Here is a 12,347-nt window from a genome sequence, read left to right on the forward strand (position 1 = left end):
TCCAAACGCTTATAAATCATACAGAATTAGTTTTTTTGAGAAAGTAAAAATGCACAAAGTTTCCTGTGAGGGTTAGGGTTAGGTGTAGGGTTGGTGAAGGGCCATAGAATATACAGTTTGTACAGAATAAACACCATTACGCGTATGGGATGAACACACTTTACACAAAAACAAAAAACGTGTGTATATATGTACCGCCGCAAGGTGGCGGTGACGCGCTGGAGAGCTAGTAGCGGTCACGCGCGTCAGCCGCAGAAGAAGAAACAGCGTCAGCGGTGGTGAGTCGCGTTTAGAGAAACAGCAGCAGACAAAATCATGGAGGAAACCGCGAAAAAGGAGAAAAAGCCGGTGGACATCACAGAAGACAAGGACAAACAACCGACGGGGAAAGACAAAGACAAGAAAGAAGAGCAGGAGCTGGTAAGAAACGAGAGAAACGGGTGCTGGGGACGGTTCAGATTCCGCCTGAGTCACTCTCTGCAGGCCCTTCACCCAAACACAGCCACAAAACACAACCTTTACCCTTATTAAACCTGATTTATCAACACATTATGTGTTTATGAGACGTTAATACGACCGACATGCGGAACAAACTGACCTACAGACACTCAATCGGTGTTTATGTGCTCTATATGCATCTTATAGATATGTAAACAGTGGGATTTATTGAATGAATGTCTGGATATAGTTATTAAACACTGAGGAGAAATTCATTCAGATGTGTGTGTGATGTTATAAATTAGTCTTTATATGAGTGTTATGTGTTGTTTCTGCAGTCAGAGGAGGACAGACAGCTTCAGGAGGAGTTAGAGATGCTCGTGGAGAGACTCACTGTAAGTTAATGTTTTATAATCATGGATCTATTATTATTAATTTATGAAATGGCTCGCTAATGCAAAACAGTGTTTACCAATGACATAATAGTCCATGTTTCACAATAAAATAAAATCTCGATGGATAAAATAATTATAATAAAAATTATTTTTAAGAAAATAATTACAAATTTAATTTCTGAAATTACTTGATGCAAAATAATGAATAATCAATACTGTTATTAATAATAAATACTAATAGTTAAAGTACAAAAATTGTTAAAATAAAAATAAATCAAAGCTGTTTAGAAATAATTTAAAATAATAATAATGCAAACAAAAAAAGACCAAATAAAATTAAATATTTTAAAGACAATTTGAAATGATTTATTGGCAACCAAATGAAATAAGTTGATGTTAAAGTGTTACAATTACTAAATCCGAAATAAAAATAAATATTGAAAAAATAAAAATGATAAAAAGTTGTAGGAAAATGACTGAATCTGAAAAAAAAATTAAACTATTTTGAAACATTAAAATAATAAAAATTTATAAAAGAAAGGAAATAAGTCAAAGTAAAATGACTAAATCTGAAATAAAAATAAATATTAAAAATGATAAAAGAAAGAAAATAAGTTTGAAATAAAGAGATTACAACGCTTTAGAAATATCTTAAATGAAATAATAAAATGATAGAAGCACAAAACGAAATACTTGAAATAAAAATAATAACTTAAGAAATTAGTTACTGATGAAAAACAAGGTTTATGAATAATGTCATTGGCCATTTTAGTCAAACCCTTCTGTAAAAGCACTCTCCTCCTGTGCTATTATTTCCCGCCGGATGTCACCGAGATGAAAGATGCTGTGTGTGTTTGTCAGGAGAAGGACACGTCTCTGTATCGTCCGGCTCTGGAAGAACTGCGGCGTCAGATCCGCTCCTCCACGACCTCCATGACCTCGGTGCCCAAACCGCTCAAGTTCCTGCGACCGCATTATGCCAAGCTCAAGGAGATCTACCAGAACATGTCTCCGGGAGAGAACAAGGTGTGCAGTCAGACAGCGTGAGCGAGCACAGCGTGTGCAGTGTGCAGCGTGACCGTCTCTCTCTCTGTTTCACAGCTCTTCTGCGCTGACGTGGTGTCTGTCCTCGCTATGACCATGAGCAGCGAGCGAGAGTGTCTGAAACACCGTCTGCTGGGCTCCCAGGAGGAGCTGGCCTCGTGGGGACACGAATACGTCCGGTACGTCCATCACCCCACTGCCCTGCTCACTGGAACCACTCCAAATCAGCAACAAGCATTAAAAGATAATATATTTGCTGAAAAACTAAAGCAAAAATTGGACAGTAAGTGAATTAGAATTGGTACTAAAAATAAAAAAGGGTAAAAAATATTATTTTTATTTTTTCACACACACACACACACACACACACACACACACACACACACACATATATATATATATATATATATATATATATATATATATATATATAATTAGCTTTATATTTAAGTACTATAAACAAAAATGTGACCTATTTGGCCACTAAATGAAATGTTTAAATATAACTACTAAAATTACAGCAAATTTAAAGTTTCTAGTTTTTGTTTTGATTTTAATTTAAGTTTCAGTAATTATGTGCTCTTGTCATTTGTATTAGGCTTTTTCTGCATATTTCTAAATAGCATTTATTTTTAATATCGGTTCCAAATATTTATAAATTTTATAACAAAAATTGGAAAAGTGGCTCTAACTAACTGATATAAAATTGGTACAGAATTTCTTTTTTCTTTTACATTTTACTAATTTTTTATTGTGTATACATCTATTTTTAAATATATTTATTTATTGAATTAAATTTTAATTTATGCATTTAGCGGACGCTTTTATCCAAAGGGACTTACATTGCATTCAGTCTAACAATTTTCTCCTAACATGTGTTCCCTGGGATATTAAATATGAAACAATTATATTACAAAAATTAGAAAAGTTTCCCTGGCCACTAACTGAAATAAAATGAGTAAAAAAATGACTAATTTTAATGACTAATAAATAATTTTAAATGACTTTCTTTTCTTCTTTTTTTTTTTACATTTCAGTCATTTTAATGTATATATGTCTATTTTCTGTGTGCATATGTATATATATGTATAGATATATATAGATAGATCGATAGATATAGAAATAGATATTATATAATAGAAGTTAAAAAAATTATAAATACTATATAAACACATTTCAAACGTTTGTCTTCTAACTGAAAAAAGTTTAAATATAACTTATAATTACTTAAATTATTACATATTTATTTATATCTTTGTGGTTTTCAGTAATTATGTGCTCGTCTTTTTTTTTACATTTCTTATTAGCATTTATTTTTTAATTTCAGTTTCAAATATTTATAAACCCTATAAATTCTATAACAAAAATTAGTAAAGTTGCTTTGGTCAAAATTAAAAAATAATTGGTTTGCAGATGCAACAAAAACGCATGATTTAAATGATTATTTACAATATCACACACAAGTGAACTATTTTTATAAATATAATGTATTTCACCTCATATATATAAATATATATAGATAAAAGCTAATAGAAAATATTTGTAAATTACAAAAAAATACAAAAATGTGGTTTTGGCTTCTAACTTAAATAAAATAATACACATAAAATACAAAATATGTAAATGATGCTAAAGTAGCACTGCATTAGAATAGAAACCAGCGATCTGTTTTATTTTAATTACATTTTTGCATTTCTGTGAACCTCACAAACGTGCCTTTGACGAATCGTTCCTCCGAAGTGTTAGAATTAATTCATGTCCAACACGAACTGAAGGAAGTGTGTGTTTGCAGGCATCTGGCCGGGGAGGTGGCTAAAGAATGGCAGGAGATCGAGGAAGGGGATAAAGCTCAACAGGAAGTGCTGCTGAAGCTGGTCAAAGAGATCGTCCCCTATAACATGGCCCACAATGCCGAGCACGAGGCCTGTGACCTCCTGATGGAGATCGAGCGGCTCGATATGCTGGACGCGTACATCGATGAAAACGCCTACGCTAAGGTCTGCCTGTACCTGACCAGGTGAGACGTGGTTACCCACAATGCATCTGAGCACAGGTCTGTGTGTGTGTCGTGCCGCTCTGATCTGTGTTTGTGTCTGCAGCTGTGTGAGTTACGTCCCTGAGCCAGAGAACTCGGCCCTGCTCAAATGCGCGCTCAACATCTTCCGCAAGTTTAACCGTTACCCAGAAGCCCTCAGGCTCGCGCTGATGCTCAATGACGTGGAGCTGGTGGAGAACATCTTTACTTCCTGCAAGGACATGTATGATGCTCGTGAACAATATTAAAGCTGAGTCTCAAACTGGATTACATGGATAGTAACTGTGTGTGTGTGTGTGTGTGTGTGTGTGTGTGTGTTCAGTGTCACTCAGAAGCAGATGTCGTACATGTTGGGTCGTCACGGCATGTTCCTGGAGCTCAATGAAGATGTGGAGGATTATGAAGATCTGACGGAGATCATGTCCAACGTGCAGCTCAACAGCAACTTCCTTGCCCTCGCTAGAGAGGTGATGAAACACACACACTCATTCACTCACTCTCTCAAACACACACTCACTCTCACTCACACACACACACACACTCACGCACACACACACACACTCACGCACACACTCACTCACACACGCACACTCTCACACACGCGCACACTCTCACACACTCTCTCTCTCTCTCTCTCTCACACACGCACTCTCTCACTCACACACGCACTCTCACGAACACACATACACTCACTCTCTCACACACGAACGCACACGCGCACTCTCACACGCACACACACTCTCTCACACACTCTCTAACTCTCTCTCACACACACACTCTCTCTCACTCTCTCTCACACACACTCTCTCACTCTCTCTCACACACACTCTCTCACTCTCTCTCACACGTGCACTCTCTCTCACACACGCGCACACTCTCACACTCACAAACACACACACTCTCACACTCACAAACACACACACTCTCTCTCACACACACACACACACTCTCTCACACACACGCGTGCACTCTCACACACACACACACACACACACACACACACTCTTTCACACTCTCACACACAAATATTTTTTTGTCTTCGATCAAATGGAGGAAAAAAATCATTAGCTTATGTGATGTGGGGAAAAAATTAATATATTTTGTCCTTAGAGGGTCATTTTATGTTTGTTTGACAATTCTTCATGAAAAGCAGTGGTGTTTTTTTTTTGTTGTTTTTATTTTTTATTTTTATGAAAATCAAGTGTTGTTGTTTTAGCATAGAAAGAATAATCAGATTGTAAAAGTAATTCTTGTAGATGTTTGATGTTTCATTTTGATTGTCTTGTCTGCAGCTCGACATCATGGAGCCGAAAGTGCCAGACGACATTTACAAAACGCACCTGGAGAACAACCGTAAGCCCCTCAGCTTGTGTGTGTGTGTGTGTGTGTGAGATGTGTGTCACTGAGTGTGTTTCTCTCAGGCTTCGGCAGCAGCGCCTCTCAGGTGGACTCCGCTCGCATGAATCTGGCCTCGTCCTTCGTCAACGGCTTCGTGAACGCTGCGTTCGGTCAGGACAAGCTGCTCACGGACGACGGGAACAAATGGCTGTACAAGAACAAGGACCACGGTGAGAGCAGGCTCGCGTCTGTGCAGCTAGAAGAGATCAGTCTGCTGATCTGATGAGATGTGTGTTTGTGGCAGGGATGCTCAGTGCAGCGGCGTCTCTGGGGATGATTCTGCTGTGGGACGTGGACGGAGGTCTGACGCAGATCGATAAATACCTGTATTCCTCCGAGGACTACATCAAGGTGCGGACACACACACACTCATTAGTGTGCTCACTTCTTGTGCTTCACTAGTCTTAAGTCTTAAGTCTCTGGGTATATTTATTTTATTCATAGATGTCTGAAGTGTTGAATTGTTTTATTTGTGTCAGTCCGGAGCGCTGCTGGCGTGTGGGATCGTTAACTCGGGCGTTCGTAACGAGTGTGACCCCGCTCTGGCGCTGCTGTCTGATTACGTCTTACACAACAGCAACATCATGAGGATCGGAGCCATTTTTGGGTAATTACAAACCAATTAGACGTTTTTAGGGCCCTAGGAAATCCCAAGTTATTCCTAAGGGAGTTTATATATAATGTTATTAATATAGTTTATTATATTATAATCTATTTAATATAATTTATTATATAATCCTATATTTATTATATAATTTATTAAATAACATACTTTTATAATAGTGGGTTGTAGTGAATTTATCAATAGTTTTTAGCAAATTAAATGTTGAAAATGAATTCGGGATTAAATGATATTAATCTGATTAATGAAATGTTTAACGATCTAATAATTTCTTAGAATTTTAACAGTAACAGGGCGTGATGAAATTTTTATTATTATGATTTAATTTAAATGTATTATCGGAAACAATGGTCAAATTAATGCATTATTTAATCTTAAGGTTTACTGTTTAAATCAAAATATGGATTAAAAAAAAGTGTTATTGCTTTAAAAAATTATTTTAATAAATGTTATGATTTATTATGAAATATATTTTACTGTACAATATTGTAATATATAAAATAGTTATTTAAACCAAACTCATAAGAAAGATATGTATGATTTTTTATTTATTTAATATAATTTTATTTTGGTGGGTTATATGAACATTTCTGCATTTGAGATGTTGCATTGATGCATTTAATGTTAATTTACAGGTTTAACTAAATATTCATAATCAATTTAATTAATAACAATTTTAACAATGTAGTAAACAATCAAACATCTAACCGTAATAATGTTTTTATTTATTTAAAATTGATTTTTAAAAATTGTAATCAAATGAATGAATAAAGGCACAAAGTTATATAATCATACGTTTTACTGATTAAATTCAAACATTGATGCAAAATTGTTTCGCTTAATGAAATGTGCGCGTGTGTGTGGGTGTGTGTGTGTGTGTGTGTGTGTGTGTGTGTGCAGGTTGGGTCTGGCGTACGCCGGCTCTAACAGAGAGGATGTTCTCTCTCTTCTGCTTCCTGTCATGGGAGACTCCAAATCCAGCATGGAGGTGCGTGTGTGTGTGTGCGCGTGTGTGTGCGCGTGTGTGTGCGCGTGTGTGTGTGTGTGTGTGTGAGTGACGAGTCCGTGTGTGTCTCTGCAGGTGGCTGGAGTGACGGCGCTGGCGTGTGGGATGATCGCGGTGGGTTCCTGTAACGGTGATGTCACTTCCACCGTCCTGCAGACGATCATGGAGAAGAGCGAGCAGGAGCTCAAAGACTCGTTCGCTCGCTGGCTTCCCCTTGGCCTCGGACTCAACCATCTTGGTAACAAGAAAATACAACACTGTACATACAATAAATAATCGAATTGCAATTTTAAAAAAATGCTATTGGGGTTTTTATTATTTATTTTCGTTTTTATTTTTTGTCTTCAAGCTCCAGTTTAGCTGTGCTTGTTTGTAGGGCACAGTTTGGGCAAAATATTAATGTAAAAATAAAATAAAAATAATGCAAATTATTATTTATTATTTTAAAAAATTTAGTTTTGTTATGTTTTTCCTTTAACCAGAAATATAGCTTAGTGAGATAAAAAAAAAATCTGTTTTAGATAGTTTTTATGAATGTTTTTATTTTTTTTATTAGAAAATGTTACAAATATTTATTTTGCAGTATCTCACTGTAAAGTTAAAAATGAGCATTTTAATAATATATATATATATAAATATATATATATATATATATATATATATATATAATTTTTTTTTTGTTTGTTTTGTTTAGTATTGTAAAATTACAAAACTTATATTTGTCTTATTTTTTTTAATTTTCAAACAAAAAAAAAAATCATGCTTTTATTTTAGACTGAAACTAACTTTTTTTTATGTTCACTGTTTATGTTAAAACGCCTTTGAAAAATTGTTATCTTTAGCTTTGGAAAAAAAAAAAGTGTATGATTATTAAATTTTACTGTGCAATATATAAATAAATATATCAAATAATAATATATCAGTTTCTTTAAGTTAAACCAAATTTAGTATGGATATATATATATATGTATTAGTGTTGCACGGTGCACCGATACTTCAAAAGTATCGCGATTCTCGGAAATTAAAAACGTCACGATACCTAAATTTATTAATATCGATACTTCAAAGAATGACTGTGTTCCAGATTTGTAAGAGACGTATTTCATGTTGGTGTGTGCAACGCACGCTTCCAGTGCCTCCTTATGGACGTCTGTGTTTTCTCCTTATACACGCAGCAAAAAAACACTACAGCGAGCGAGATGCCTGCATTAGTGGCTTTCCTAAACTGATTTGGCTGATTGCTGATGGAGATTTACATGCTTGGCTCACTGACGGTTAAAAAAAAAAAAACCCTGAATGTATTTTCCCTTTACAGGAAAAGTATCGAAAAAGTATCGAAATCGCAATTCTTGACTAGGTATCGTATCGAAACAATAATTTTGGTATCGTGACAACACTAATATATATATGTGTATTTTCACAGCACACAGCTTTTAAGATTTTCTAACCACTGATATATGTGTTGAACGCAGGTAAAGGTGAGGCGATCGAGACGACTCTAGCAGCTCTTCAGGTCGTCCCCGAACCCTTCCGTAGCTTCAGCAACACGCTGGTGGACGTCTGCGCATACGCAGGTGAGTCGCGCATCTCTCAGCTCACACACGCTTCAGGTGAAACACACGCGTGACCGTCTGTGCCTCTGTGTCTCAGGCTCCGGTAACGTGCTGAAGGTCCAGCAGCTGCTGCACATCTGCAGCGAACACTACGACAACAAGGACAAAGACGACGAGAAAGACAAGAAAGACAAAAAAGAGAAAGATAAGAAGGAGACCACGGCCGATATGGGCTCCCATCAGGTGTGTGTGTGTGTGTGAGTGTACGTGAGTGTGTGTGTGTGTGTGTCAGAGAGTGTTTGAGACTGAGTGTGTGTGAATGTGTGTGTGTGTGTGTGTGTGAGTCCGTGTGAGAGCGTGTTTGTGTCAGTGTTTGAGACTGAGTGTGTGTGTATGTGTGTGTGTGTGTGTGAGTCCGTGTGAGAGTGTGTTTGTGTCAGTGTTTGAGACTGAGTGTGTGTGTATGTGTGTGTGTGAGAGCGTGTGTGTGTCAGAGAGTGTTTGAGACTGTGTGTGTGTGAGTCCGTGTGAAAGCGTGTGTGTGTCAGTGTTTGAGACTGAGTGTGTGTGTGTGTTTGTGTTTGTTTGTGTGTGTGTGAGGGTATGTTTGATAGTGTGTGTGTGTGTGTGTGTGTCAGAGAGTGTTTGAGACTGTGTGTGTGTGTGTGTGTGAGGGCACGTGTGAGAGTGTGTGTGTGTGTGTGTGTCAGAGAGTGTTTGAGACTGAGTGTGTGTGTGTGTTTGTGTGTGTGTGTGAGGGTTAGTGTGATAGTGTGTGTGTGTCAGAGAGTGTTTGAGACTGTGTGTGTGTGTGTGTTTGTGTGTGTGTGAGGGTTAGTGTGATAGTGTGTGTGTGTGTCAGAGAGTGTTTGAGACTGTGTGTGTGTGTGTGTGTGTGTGAGAGTGTTTGTGTGTGTGTCAGAGAGTGTTTGAGAATGTGTGTGTGTGTGTGAGAGCGTGTGTGTCAGTAACCGTGTTTCCACTATCGAGCTAAGACCGGGCGTGCTAGTGCGTGCCAGAGCCAGTAGCGTTTCCACTGTCACTTCCGGGGCTTGATCGTGCCTCGACGGGGCTTCCTCGGGGCCAACGGCCAGGGTTTTTCGGCCCGACGAAAACCTTGGGCCAAAGCGGGCCAGCTGGGGCTAGAGGAGGGGTTATAAACAAAGGCGGAGATTCTCCGTGTCTAGAGAGCGTCAGCGCGGATCATTTCAGAAAGATAACAGCTGTAACACCAGCATTAAATATGTTTTAAAATAAGTTGAGCTTAAAACTCACTCTTAAGCAGCAAGTGTTTGAAATAACTTGATCCGATGTGGATTATAATCACTAAACAAGGCAGAAATATTTATAAGCGATGAAAAAGATATGCACGCTAAACATATAGTAAACATGGTAAAATATGACCGCTTGAAGAAATCAGACCTTATTCTCTATATCACAATCGTGTTTTTATTAAGTAACTTATATTATCTGTCACAAGCCTCGTCTCGAGAGTTTTTCTCACGTTGCCTATCATAAAACAATATAGCCTAATAATGTTTTTGTTCGGGAGCTTTTATAAAAATAGAGATATTATCATTCATTCTAAATATGACGGCTACTGTGGCTAATAAACAGAAACAGACTCGACTGAATAAGCAGGCTATTTTCATAAGCGTTACAAATTAATAAATAAAATAGAAATAAGTGTAGGCTATTTATGTGTGATTAATTTTGAGTCCTGATAAGTTAAATCAATATCATCAATGCATCACTTATTCTATAGTAAAAAAAAAAAATCGATGCTTTTGAATTTGAATATAACAAAGCATGCAAACAAACTGCCGCTTTCATCATCTTCGTTTTGTGATCGCGCATGTTCCAGTGACTTATTTCTTAGTTTTCTGATAACTTCTCTTTGATGGTGAAATTTTGAGGTTGCATGACGTTGTTCTGAGAGACGTGTAAAGGACGTGTTTTAGTGACGTGCAGCGGTGCTTCAAGCTCCACGGTGGAAACCCTGCGCTACTCTGGCCTCGGTGCTACTGGCCCGGGGCTATGAGCCCCGCCCGGCCCGCTTTAAGCCCTGGCTCGCACTGGCCCGACAGTGGAAATGCGGCTAGTGTTTGAGACTGAGTGTGTGTGTGTTTGAGAGTGAGTGAGAGTGAGTGTGTGTGTGTGTGTGTGTGTCAGAGAGTGTTTGAGACTGTGTGTGTGTGTGAGTCCATGTGAGAGCGTGTTAGTGTCAGTGTTTGAGACTTGAGTGTGTTCGTGCGAGAGTGTTCGTGTGCGAGACTGTGTGTGTGTGCGACAGAGAAAAAGTGTGTGAGTGTGCATGTGAGAGTGTGTGTGAGAAAGTGTGCATGTGTCTGCATGAGTGTGTGTCAGTGTTTGAGACTGAATGTGTGTGTGTGTGTGTGTGTGTGTCAGAGAGTGTTTGAGACTGAGTGTGTTTGCGTGCGAGTGTGTGTGTGTGCGAGAGAGAGAAAAAGTATGTGTGAGAGTGTGTGTGTGTGTGTCAGCGGTCAGTGACACTCATTCTGTTGTGGTATGCTGCTGCTGCAGGGTGTGGCGGTGCTGGGCATCGCTCTCATTGCTATGGGTGAAGAGATCGGCTCCGAAATGGCTCTGCGCACGTTTGGTCACCTGGTGAGTCACTGCCAAACACATCAGCTACTGTGCCAAAGAAATAAATACAAGACATGTCTAAATAAATAGATTTTATTTAAGAAATACATTGTTAATTTTCTTAATTATAATTATATTTTAATTCAAAGTATTTTTGTGTAAATATTTGTTAATTTATACAAATATTTATTTCACATTAACTGTCTTATAATTTATTAAATTGAAATTATTAAATTATTGAAAATGTAAATTATTTTAAGTGCATAATTTAAGTATAAATTTATGTATTGTACAATATAATATATAACAAATTTATAATTTATTACATAAGTAATTTTAAAAATAAGTAAATGTATTTAATATTATAAATTTAGGTATTATGATAATTTATTACGTTTACTTATTTAAAAACATTTAAAATATCTAAAAATATTTATGTAATTTATATAAAATATTAAGTAGTAATTATTTATATTTTAAAAAACATTTAACAAATAAAAAATTTATTATTATAATAGTATATATATAATATGAAATGTAATATTTATTACTATAACATTACATTTATATTAAAAGTAATCCCATATATACAATTACATAATAAATATTTATATAAATTATTAATATTATAATTAATTACATTTAAAATATATATTTATGTATGCATGTATCTTTAAATATATTAATTATTAATAAAAACAAACATGTATAATTGTTTTATAATTTTATTATAGTAATATTAAATTTGTTATTTAAATACATTTATTAATGAATGTAAATGTACAGAAATTGTAGACATTATGAAATGTAATAATCATTATAATAATGTGGTACATTTATAATAAATGTATTTAAATACATATAAAAATGATCAGTAAATTATATAGTAATTTGTTAAATGTATGAATGCAGTTCATTAATAAATATTAATATATTTTATGTTTCTAAATATTAATTATAATTATTTATTATCATTATTTGTTATATTTATATTAGATTTAATATCTAGACTTCCACAATAAATGAGTGTGTCTCGTGTGTGTTCAGCTTCGTTACGGCGAGCCCACGTTAAGGAGAGCCGTGCCGTTAGCGCTCGCTCTGATCTCCGTCTCGAACCCGAGGCTGAACATCCTGGACACGCTCAGCAAGTTCTCCCACGACGCCGACCCCGAGGTGGCACACAACGCCATCTTCGCCATGGGCATGGTGGGCAGCGGTCAGTGTCCTTGTCCATCACATCATGCTGTGC

The 12,347-nt window shown here is 36.5% G+C and overlaps 1 protein-coding gene across 1 annotated transcript in view; it reads left to right on the plus strand.

The window, feature by feature from the left end:
* The first annotated feature begins 218 nt into the window (after positions 1 to 218).
* Positions 219 to 12,347, plus strand: part of LOC128029094 (26S proteasome non-ATPase regulatory subunit 2-like) — a 15,718-nt gene continuing 3,589 nt past the window's right edge. Inside the window, exons 1-17 of the mRNA XM_052616622.1 lie at positions 219 to 420; positions 777 to 833; positions 1,695 to 1,859; positions 1,935 to 2,056; positions 3,670 to 3,894; positions 3,977 to 4,135; positions 4,235 to 4,379; positions 5,205 to 5,265; positions 5,334 to 5,480; positions 5,555 to 5,661; positions 5,790 to 5,917; positions 6,833 to 6,920; positions 7,014 to 7,176; positions 8,411 to 8,512; positions 8,589 to 8,734; positions 11,036 to 11,119; positions 12,146 to 12,314. Of these exons, the coding sequence (XP_052472582.1) occupies positions 316 to 420; positions 777 to 833; positions 1,695 to 1,859; positions 1,935 to 2,056; positions 3,670 to 3,894; positions 3,977 to 4,135; positions 4,235 to 4,379; positions 5,205 to 5,265; positions 5,334 to 5,480; positions 5,555 to 5,661; positions 5,790 to 5,917; positions 6,833 to 6,920; positions 7,014 to 7,176; positions 8,411 to 8,512; positions 8,589 to 8,734; positions 11,036 to 11,119; positions 12,146 to 12,314 (2,173 nt within the window). The 5' untranslated portion in view covers positions 219 to 315. The remainder of the gene's footprint in view (positions 421 to 776; positions 834 to 1,694; positions 1,860 to 1,934; positions 2,057 to 3,669; positions 3,895 to 3,976; positions 4,136 to 4,234; positions 4,380 to 5,204; positions 5,266 to 5,333; positions 5,481 to 5,554; positions 5,662 to 5,789; positions 5,918 to 6,832; positions 6,921 to 7,013; positions 7,177 to 8,410; positions 8,513 to 8,588; positions 8,735 to 11,035; positions 11,120 to 12,145; positions 12,315 to 12,347) is intronic.

This window comes from Carassius gibelio, chromosome A15 (assembly GCF_023724105.1).
Source record: "Carassius gibelio isolate Cgi1373 ecotype wild population from Czech Republic chromosome A15, carGib1.2-hapl.c, whole genome shotgun sequence".
In the NCBI taxonomy this organism is placed as follows: Eukaryota; Metazoa; Chordata; class Actinopteri; order Cypriniformes; family Cyprinidae; genus Carassius; species Carassius gibelio.